The sequence below is a fragment of the Sinocyclocheilus grahami genome, unplaced genomic scaffold, assembly GCF_001515645.1.
Source record: "Sinocyclocheilus grahami isolate Dianchi unplaced genomic scaffold, SAMN03320097.WGS_v1.1 scaffold301.1, whole genome shotgun sequence".
NCBI lineage: Eukaryota > Metazoa > Chordata > Actinopteri > Cypriniformes > Cyprinidae > Sinocyclocheilus > Sinocyclocheilus grahami.
The window spans coordinates 652,791-664,348 of record NW_015505480.1 but is presented as its reverse complement, the minus strand read 5'-3'; the positions used below and the strand labels follow the sequence as shown (position 1 = coordinate 664,348).

Below are 11,558 nucleotides of genomic sequence, written 5' to 3'. Positions count from 1 at the left end.
CAATATCACCACTCTAACCTGAGAGTTCAAACACATACTTGAACCATGTCGATAGGTTGGTGGTGCTAACAAAGAATGACAAAGTTATTTTGTGTATTTGTATTTTATGTATTTGAGGATTGCACATGAATAACAAGTGTTTTTGGTTCTGCCGATGGACATGTGCCTGCATGTGCTTGAAGGATGTCAAAGTTAGTATGTGTTTTGAAGAGTTGTTACCTTTTGGTCATAAAAGTTGTCAATGAGTGTCGTGAAGCGTCTAGCCTGGTCTTTCATTCCGACTCGAAAGTGAGGAACATTCCGTATGATGACCGTGTCAAACTGCCGTGCGATTTCTAAATAATCCCCTGCACCCAATGGCTGCAAACAACAGATAAGCACATAAACACACATGAAAAATCAGGTAACAGTAATGATTAAACAGAGATGTTTAGCCATATTTAGTGAGCTCTTCTGCTTAAAGGAATAGTTCATCAAAAAACTAAAATTACATTTATTTACTCATCCTCATGAGCTTTTGCTTAATTTGATTTCTATTCATTGTAATTAAATGTTTAAAAAAAAAGACCACTACATTATTCAAAACTGAAGAATGAAAGTCATACAGATATGGAATGACATGAGGGTGAGTAAATTATGATTTTTAAAAAGAAATTAATGCATTAAATTGATCAGAAGTGACATTAAAGAGTATTACTTTGTTACAAATAAAAAAAAATGTGTTTCAAATAAATGATGTTCTTATGAACTTATACTATTCATCAGAAGATCCTGGGAAAAAAGTATCATGGTTTTTACAAAAATATTAAGCAGCACAGCTGTTTTCAACACTGACATGACAATGAAGACTGGAGTAATGGCTGCTGAAAATTCAGCTTTGCATTACAGGAATAAATTAAACTGTAAAATATATCAAATGGAAGTCATTTTAAATTTCAATAGATTTTCACAATTTTTACTGTATTTTCGATCAAATAAATACAGCCTTGATGAGCATATGAGACTTCTTTCAAAAACATTAAAAACATCTTACCAACCCCAAACTTTTGAACAGTGTATATTATGTTTGGAAATATAATATAAAACACCCATTCATCTGCTTGATCTTCAGGGGTCTCTCCACCATGAGCCTGGTCTTTCATTCCGACTCGAAAGTGAGGAACATTCCGTATGATGACCGTGTCAAACTGCCGTGCGATTTCTAAATAATCCCCTGCACCCAATGGCTGCAAACAACAGATAAGCACATAAACACACATGAAAAATCAGGTAACAGTAATGATTAAACAGAGATGTTTAGCCATATTTAGTGAGCTCTTCTGCTTAAAGGAATAGTTCATCAAAAAACTAAAATTACATTTATTTACTCATCCTCATGAGCTTTTGCTTAATTTGATTTCTATTCATTGTAATTAAATGTTTAAAAAAAAAGACCACTACATTATTCAAAACTGAAGAATGAAAGTCATACAGATATGGAATGACATGAGGGTGAGTAAATTATGATTTTTAAAAAGAAATTAATGCATTAAATTGATCAGAAGTGACATTAAAGAGTATTACTTTGTTACAAATAAAAAAAAATGTGTTTCAAATAAATGATGTTCTTATGAACTTATACTATTCATCAGAAGATCCTGGGAAAAAAGTATCATGGTTTTTACAAAAATATTAAGCAGCACAGCTGTTTTCAACACTGACATGACAATGAAGACTGGAGTAATGGCTGCTGAAAATTCAGCTTTGCATTACAGGAATAAATTAAACTGTAAAATATATCAAATGGAAGTTATTTTAAATTTCAATAGATTTTCACAATTTTTACTGTATTTTCGATCAAATAAATACAGCCTTGATGAGCATATGAGACTTCTTTCAAAAACATTAAAAACATCTTACCAACCCCAAACTTTTGAACAGTGTATATTATGTTTGGAAATATAATATAAAACACAACTAAGAATGTTTCTTGAGCACCAAATCAGCATATTACAATGATTTCTGAAGGATCATGTGACACTATAGACTGGACGTCTGCCGAAATACGTCTGCCGAAATCTTTGCAAAATCTCAGCTTTGCAATCACAGGAATAAATGGCATAAAATATAAAATAAAAAAAAAACAGTTTATAATATAATTTAAAATATATATTTTTAAAAGAAATATCTTTACTGTATTTTTGATCAAATAAATGCCGCTTTGGTGAGCATAAGAGACTTCTGTCAAAACTGTCTTAAAATCTTATTGAAACTTAAATTAAACTTAAAAATTAATGTAAACGTCAAGCAAAAAAAATAAAATAAATACACAGACGTACAAATAAATATACAAATATCATTTAAACCTATAATTAGCACCCCCCCATACTATGTAAGTCAATGGGGACCAGCAACTGAATGTGAACTATCCCTTTAAGCCTTTATGGTATTTCCAGGTCCAGTGGCAAAACATTTTTGACCTGAGGGGTCCTGGGTTCAGAACCTGCCTAAGTGTTAAAAACGGGGGCTTTTTATGACTTTATTGGAATGAGGCCCACATTGGAAGGTGGAAGTATAATGATTAAATGCAATGAGCTTACTCCATTTGTTCATTTATTTGTTTACTAAGAGTGATTACACTGACTAAATATAGGTGGAATGACAAGCACCAAGTATTTTAGTATTCCATTTTTGAAGGTGCCAGAATGCTGTTCCTTTCCAGTTTAACACTGCCCTCCTATATCCACATCTAAAACGTTTGGAAAAGACACCACAATACAAATCTCAAACCAGAATTTGATGTCATTTTCTACACACTCACTCGCTCACACAGCTCTTGGAAGGTGCAGTCTGCAATGGTTCCACAGGTTCTGCTCAGGGTTACTTCTCTTCCTTGCACGTTCAGCACCCTTGGCCTAGTTACTATCAATGGTGAGAGGCAGACATACAGTTACTGACTGCAATAGAAAGATCTAACACTTTAGCACTGAAACGATAAAGTCTTCACATAAAAACAGCTAACAATACAAGATTAAACCTCACACACTAAGTCAAGAAACATCCACTCTTAACCTTAAAACCCCCATCTATGCAAAGGCAAATTAGCTCGCTTACCATCATTTTGTCTGTATGCCAGTTCCTCAAACAGTGTATTGACAGCATTCTCTGCATCAGGCTCACTTGATCTATGGAAAGCGAGGTGAAAGAGAAAGATAATTGAATATGAAATTAACCAGGTTTGAAGTGGTCACATCAAACAGTGCGTGCTGAAGGCTTGTGTTTGAATTTTCACAGTGCCTCAATAGAACAGGATGTTGGATTCAAAACACAAACATTGAGAGAGTGTGAAAAAGAGGGAGCAGCAATCAGGTGTCAACAAACTCATGCATATTAACATCCTCTAAAAGAGCAGCTGTTGAGATAAAGGGTTTATAATAAGTCAGAAAAAGACGCTGAGTGTATATTTATATTAATGTGCACTCATGATATGGAATTCTTTCCCTTGCCATTTATTATCAGTTCGGTTTTCTCTTCTCAGTTGGTAGTTGAGATCAGAGGCAATTGAAACATTTACATTTTTTCCCCCTTTAGAACTCAGATTTATTACAACTGCCATCTTTTTATATGAGAAACATTTATGTGTGGTAAAATAACTGTTCCATTAGGTAAAGTAAGCAAAAAATATATTATGTATAATGTATCATTGTAATAAATACACTACCATTCAAAAGTTTAGGGTTAGTAAGAATTTTTTCATGTTTTTGAAAGAGACTTATGCTCACTAAGCCTGCATATATTTGATTTTTTAAAAATACAGTAAAAAGCTGAATTTTCAACAGCCATTACTACAGGTTCACACTCTAATGTGCTGATTTGGTGCTCAGGAAACATTTCTTATTATTATCAATGTTAAGAACAGTTGTGCTGCTTACATTTTAGTGGAAATCATGGTTCAGAACAGAATTGATTTGAAATAGAAATCTTTATATAAATTTATTTACCGTCACTTTTGATTGACTCTTTATTCAATGTGCCCTTGCTGAAAGTTTTAATTTCTTTAAACACTTTTGAAATGTAGCGTATATGTATAATTTGTCAGGAATAATACAAGTTATTTCTTATTATTATCAATATTAAAAACAGTTCTGCTGCTTAAAGCCATAAAGGTCTAAGTACTGGACATCCAACAAGCAAACAAATGAAGAAACAAATACTTCTAAAAATAAAAATGGCAATTGCCCCAAACTAATTTACAACGTTTTAATTATTAAATTATTAATTGAATTAAAAAAATTAATTATTAATTTAATTAAAATGAATTATTAATTGAATGTTGTTACATCACTCTTTCACAAAGAGAGAGAGTTGTCTTACATGTAGTATAGTTTTCCTGCTGCTTCCATTTCCCTTGTCCGGTAATCTATTCCAGTGTCAAGACTGACGGTATGACAGTGCTCCTGTACAGCAAAGGAGAAATGTGGTAAAAGAGAATAGTTACAAATAAGAAGAGAGAAAGTGACAGCGTTTCAAGAGCAAGTTTAAATGACAGTAGTTCTGTTTTGTACGGTGGCCGTAAAGTGCAAAGCAGATCACAATTCTGAAAACAAAATAACAAATTACAAACGCAAATGCAAGTCTAAAAAACAAAATAACAATTCAGAAAGCACAACAACAATTCAGAAAACATTATAACAAGTCAGAAAGCACAATGACAAATCCGAAAACAAATTAACAAGTCAGAAAACACAACGACAATTCAGACAAACCGGAAGAGGTAGGTATAGTTTGAGACAGTGCCATTGGTTTGGGATTACTCACCGCTGACTGGACGAGACATCTGTCAATCAACTTATACAGGGAAGAACCAGCTGAAGAACAGCAGAGTCGTGGTAGAAAGTTCGGAGATGGTATTAAAGTAGCTCAGTTTAAATGTATTGTATGAATTGCTCTTACTATGGAATTAAAAATACGGGGTGTCTATTTACATTTAGTTAAAAGTGGCTGTAAATCATCTGCTCCAGTGGTGCAGATGGATAAGCACTTGCCCATGGCTTTCTGACGTGATCGACCCGGGTTCGATCCCGCCTTTTGCCGAACTTTATTTTCCTCCCTTTTCAAATCTCGTATTAGCAATGGATTCTATTTACACTAAGTGAAAATAGCATCATTTTTTTTTAGCAATATGCTATTTACACTAAGTGCAAACACCTAGTTACACTATGTTAAAATAGCAGGATTTCTACTATCAAGTATACTACTTGTTGCAAATAGTGGCAATTATCTGCACTTCAGTATTGTAGTACATTATAAAACAGTATGCAATAATAACGTATTGAGTGTAAATTACAATTTTAATTATTACATGGATGCCACCTTTTTGGTACAATAAAGCCCTCCCTACACCCACCCTAACCCTACCCGATACTTTATTTTCAACTTTTTGTTTATTTCCTTAATTTTTATTGAAAATAAATGCCTTTATGATGTGATACGAGATTTGAAAAGTGAGAAAAAAAAGTTTGGCAAAAGGTGGGATCGAACCCGGGTCGATCGCGTCAAAATGCCAAAGACTAGCACTTATCCATCTGCGCCACTGGAGCTGAAGAGTCAGAACTACTTTTAACTAAATCTAAATAGACACTCCGTATTTTTTGATTGACAGCTGTCTTGTCCAGTCAGCGGTGAGTAATCCCAAACCAATGGCGCTGTCTCAAACTATACCTACCTTTTCCAAACTATACCTACCTTTTTGTCTGAATTGTCGTTGTGTTTTCTGACTTGTTAATTTGGTTTCGGATTTGTCGTTGTGCTTTCTGACTTATTTTGTTTTCGAATTTGTCGTTGTGTTTTCTGACTTGTTATAATGTTTTCTGAATTGTTGTTGTGCTTTCTGAACTGTTATTTTGTTTCGTAGACTTGCATTTGCGTTTGTAATTTGTTATTTTGCTTTCAGAATTGTGATTTGTTCTGCACCTCTCGGCCACCGTAGTTTTGCCATGTATTTTGTATTGCAATACACAGCTCACCCCTAGGGGGTGACAATGCCACATGTACTGTGGGTTAATAAAACATTTTAATTGCTATAACAAAATAATACTGTGATCCATATTAACCTGTTGTAAGCCATATAATTAAGAAATGCATTAAGTTTGGCCTTTTCTAATGATTTTAAACTACTGTTAGCATCCAGGTATTCATAGTATTATTTTACATGATCTAAACAATATCTATCTATCCATCCATCCATCTAAAACAGTAAAAGATTGAGGGATAAACTTGATCAGTTTTCACAATGCAAGTATAGAGAGTTTATAATGGGATCTTTGCACTGTTATTTTGTGATATGAAATTACTCTACTGCTAAAATAGCATCTTTGAAACAAAGTGATATGTAGTTAAGGGTCAAATAAAATATGCGTACTATGTCAACACTGTTAAACATGTTAGTGGCTCACTTTTATGGAGTGACTGTGTGGAACCACAGCATATCAAACCTCTGTGACGGGGAAGAAAAAACATAAAAAAGGAACAAAATGCTGGAGAAACGATGACAAAAATGACTGATGAAAAGGAAGGGTGATTATTTTTAACAGGATGTGGATAATATGTGGTATTTAGGCGAGAGGCCTTTGCCTGAATCAGTCCTCAATGACAGCTCCAGCGAATTATGAAATCAGTGAATTTTCCGCCACCCTCCTCCTTGAACTAAAGATAATTAGCAATCACCACACAGAGCGAGCGAGGAGCGATCTATTCCTCTTCTTCCTGTATCTCTCGCCTCTTCCCCCCATTCTCCAGTGCTGTCAACTTTTCTCTCTCAAGCGCAGAGTTCCACGTCCGAGCCAATTGGCTGAATCAGCCATAATGACAGGCTGACAAACCACGAGCAGAAGAACACAAAAGGAAAAGTGTCACTTCATCAACCCCGCTCGACCTTGTCACCAGGCCGCCATGTAAACAGCCGCCATGGCCACGACAACCTCGCTTCCCCAGCAGCCATCAAAACGGGTTATTCCTCTGCACACCCTATTCTGTCTATTTTTTTTTTTTTAACTTTCCATTTCTGCCTTTATATCTTAACGGTTGATGGGCCATCTCGCAGGAGAGTAATCGTGAGGAGGGAGAGGGGGAGAGAAATACAATCAGTAATGATTCCAGCGCATGGTTCTTCATAATCAGTTGAAGACACGTCCTCTTGTGGATCATTGCATGATTATGGCCTTTGATGGGTTCATTAATAAGGACTCATAACTCCTCAAAGATCTTCATCGTCGGCCCTTCTCAACTCAGAATGCACTTTGCCACGCAAATCTGATGCATGTCCTTCAACAAGACCCGCCAGACACCTCAAAATGTGCAGGATCTTCTAACTGACTGACCTTTTAATAAATAACTAAAACCTGTATCTATGGAATTAAAATGGCAACTAGAATTATATAATTTTAGATTTAGCACTAGCACTTGCTGTTAGTAAGATTAATGGCTGTTGTTTAGTGGACAATTTCAGCCATGTTGACAACTTTTTTTTAACAGACTTAGCCCCTGAATTAGACCACCCCTACTTCAACAACACATCCTCTCTTTAAAATTTGCCCATGACAAGCCAACCCAATGTTAGCAAAAGTTGTAAAATAATTATACATCCCTCTGCAAACAGCAAAAAATAAATAAATAAATAAAGTCAGTGGGTGAGCAGCCCACTATTTATTTATTTATTTATTTGTCTGTCTGTCTGTTTACAGAGGCAGGTATAATTTCTGAAGACACCATTTTTAATGATGTGTCAGGTCACATGGACATATATGCATGGAAAAAATATATGCAAAATAAATAAAATAAAAATATATAAATAAAAAGTGGAAGAAGAATTTTATGTCTGCATTACCTGGCAGACATTATAAAAAAATAAAAGAATAAATAAACAAATAATATAAACTTACTTCTTTTTCCTTCTTTATCATTACCATCAATAATAATAATAATTTTAGTTTTTATTCATTATAAGTTAATTAAAAATAAAATAAATATTTTATTTCTTAATAATAATAGTAATTTTTATTTTATTTTTTGTAATGCCCCCCCGCATGTCATTACCAGATATTCCAAAAAATTAATCGAATAAATAAAAATCAAATTGATTATTTAGTTATCAATTTTATAGTGAAAGTTTATTTTAAAGAGTTCTTATCGTTGCATGTGCTGTATGCCCACAGCTTCCCTGCACAACCATTTAGAATGAAAATTAAGTCTGTCTCTCTTTCTGTCTGTTTTGCTCTCTCCCTATCTCTTCTCCACTCCTCAAAAAAGTTGCCTTTGAGTTTTTCAAAGCAAGGGTTGCCATTGAGCTCCAACAAAAGCCAAGGATAGCTGGCGATTGGACCCTGATGAGGTCCACTACCTCATTACTGACAGCCGAAAACATTTGATGCTTTTTTCCCTCCTGTTTGGGAAGAAGAGGGGCGGATTGACAGAGCCTGGCTTAAAGAGCGCGCGGTGGGAGAACTGAAAAAGAGAGGTGGCAGAGGGGGACGGGGGGAAAGGTTGTAGTCCATTCATCTTTGTGTGTCTTACAGCCTCTGTGGGTAGCAAAAAAAGAAAAGGGGGGGTAGAAGCAGGGGCGGGGTAAAAAGAGAACGAGAGACAGCTTAAAACACTGCCTTTATGCTTTTGAGTCCAGGACGACTCCTCTTACATCAAAGTGTTTTTACCACTGCGGTGTGTGATTTTGTCTCTCTCTCTCTCTGTGTGTGTGCGTGTCTTGAGTGAATGTATTGAGGGATTAGGTGACTAGTGAGTGTGTGCGTGAGGGAGAGAGAGAGGGAGAGAGAGAGAGAGAGCTATGGGGGTGGTTAACGACGTGAACGCACTAATTATGCCTAATTATCTATTCCCTTTACATGTAACCGGCTTTGTTAGTTACTCAGAACACTCTCAAAACATACTCAAAATGTTCTCACAACCTCTCCTTGCCCTGTCCAGGACTCTTAAAGAAACATCACCCTTGGAACATCTGTCTCGCTTTGAAAGCACAGACCCCCCAGACCTCCGCAGAGCCCACGGGCCATGGCCCTCATCCTCTCCATCACAATCACTCGCTCCTCAGTCTTTGCTAATCTGTGTCTGCTAAAAACATGACTGACCAACTTTAGTGGTGACTTGGCAAAACAACATCTTTTGAGTGACTTAACGAACGTCAAGGCACCTCAAATGTTGGTTTTACGGCTTATTCACACCAAAGCCAGAAGTTGACAAAACATGACTAACACAATTTTAAGTCCAAAATATTGTAGTTATGGTCAATGTTTTGCTTAATTTAATAAACACTGCCATTCAGGTTTTATTGTTTTCAGAGAACTCGGCAGTATAGTTTGGTAAAAAATAAAAACTTGGGACTATGTGTAAACAGGCTTTTAGACATCAGATCAAAAAATAACAGCAGCAAGAAAAGAAAAAGCGACATTACTGACATACACATGTCTGTCCTTCTCTCTATGAATGGTTTGTTGTCTCTCATAGGTCTGTCTTTATTAACTGCCTCTAATTAATCAGATCAAGAAGGAGTCAGGCTGTCTAGTCAACTATTCTTCAACTACTTTAAGGTTTCCGTAAAAGTTTAGATATTTTTATGATAAAATGGATCTGAAGGAAAGCAAAGATAAAAAATATATATTAGAAATAGGAGGTTAACAAAAGCTCAGTGGAACAATAGCAGCCATCCAACATAAATTGCATTTTTGCTCCATCTTCAAGTCATTCAATCAGCATATACTCATCCTTACCCACCAGAGACCTTCACCATGAAAACACACACATAAGACCAAGACAACCATAACCAAAGGAACACGGGGAACAGCAGAGAAAAGCAATTAGCCAAAATGAAGATGAAAATAAGGTCATCACACCTCTATGATAATGTGTCTGTTGGAGCAAAAGATTAATAAGTAAAATAAAATAAGATAAAAACACTGGGAACAAAAAAGATACCATGGAAGACAGACAAGCAGGGCCGTTTCTAGGCAATTTGACGCCCTAGGCGAAATCCCTATTGCCCCCCCCCCCAATTATATATATATATATATAATTCTTTCCAGACACGGGTCTCAAAAAATATTGACAATGTGTTATTTTGACGTGCAATTTCAGTTTTGTGTAATGTGATCATCATGGATTATTATGTGTAAAATTGCAAAAATATCATTCATTCATGCATGACGGCATGAACTCAAAGATTCGTAGAAAAATATAAATGCTGGACTCTGTGGTCGAGTCTGTGTTAAGGTAATGCATGTTATATTTATATATATATACATATATGTATATTCTTTTCAGACACCAGTTGCTTGTCACATTCAAATTGGTTGTCATAGTAACGACACTAATTTCTGGAGATTCAGTGCATAGAGTTCCACAAATCTGAATGCATTATTTGTAAATTGAATGTTAAGATTACACAATTTATTATCTGCAATATCATTGTGTTGCCACTAGATGCCTGTATAGCCCTATGTAACAATCCCTAGTGGCTAAGACACTGCAAATAATTTACACATAAATCACACATAAATTAATTTTATTACATTTGGATTTGGATGCATGTTTAGATATTATCAATGGCTACTTTTTGTCTTTATCTGTTTTTTGTTTAAAAAATGTTGTTGTTGTTTCTTGAAACATTGATTTAAAGTGTCAGTTATTGCATTATTATTTCAGTCAAACCCTTTGTTACCCCAAACTACATATAAAAGCTTGATCAGTGGCATAAAAGTAACCAATGCAGCTACTTAATCCTTTGCTACTCATTAAGGTGTGAACGTCCCCTTTAAATAACGTGACGCTCTGCCCTCTATGACGCTGCTCCCATTAAGCGCTGTTGGAAGTGAATTAATTGATTCAGCATTTCATTTTTGCTACTCATTAAGGTGCTGAAACTCCCGAGTCTTCATGGGCTCTCCATGGAGGTCATGGTTGCTTAGCAACGGCAGACGCCTCCGGAGCGCAAGCGCCCGAACGCTTTGGAAAAAAGCAGAAAACGGCGCGCCTAGCATTTTCTACGCGTTTTTAGGCGCGACATGTGAACGGCCCCTAAGGATGCATTTAACTCGACAAAGTGGTTTAATAAAGGATGTATTGATCTCGTGAATTAGCGAATTTTTCTATACAAATATTTTTTAATTGGATGTTAAAGTTTATATGGGAATATAATATCACATGACACGCTGATCATTTAACAATGCATTGGCGCAAAAAAACGCACACCTTTTGGACAAATCTCGCAACATGATTTATCAAGTGCCACAAATACTGCCTAAACAAAATACTGATTTTGTGCACTTTATTTACTGTACCAATATTTTAAATTAGCCTTTGAACTTAGCTTTATTGCATGGCAAAAAAAAAAGTGTTACCTTGCCAAAGCACTGACAGAGCCCACTGATCTAATGGCGTTGTTGAACGCTCCAAATGCAGCAATCAGGCAGCAATTGACAGCACTCTGATCCAGTGGCATGCAGGCATCGTCAGATTGACAGTACCCTAGCCCAATAATGTTGGGGGATCCAGTGGGGGCGGCAGTCATATTT

The 11,558-nt window shown here is 35.7% G+C and overlaps 1 protein-coding gene across 2 annotated transcripts in view; it reads right to left on the bottom strand.

The window, feature by feature from the left end:
• Nucleotides 1-11,558, bottom strand: part of afg1lb (AFG1 like ATPase b) — a 36,119-nt gene that overhangs the window by 4,051 nt on the left and 20,510 nt on the right. The window contains exons 8-12 of one of the 2 annotated variants that reach the window (XM_016293286.1): nt 4,354-4,436; nt 3,094-3,164; nt 2,801-2,901; nt 220-360; nt 10-18 (exon numbers count right to left, since the gene is read on the bottom strand). In XM_016293286.1, coding sequence (XP_016148772.1) covers nt 10-18; nt 220-360; nt 2,801-2,901; nt 3,094-3,164; nt 4,354-4,436 — 405 coding nt within the window. Of the gene's footprint in view, nt 1-9; nt 19-219; nt 361-1,130; nt 1,227-2,800; nt 2,902-3,093; nt 3,165-4,353; nt 4,437-11,558 lie in introns of both variants that reach the window. The other variant, XM_016293284.1, reaches the window with a different exon arrangement.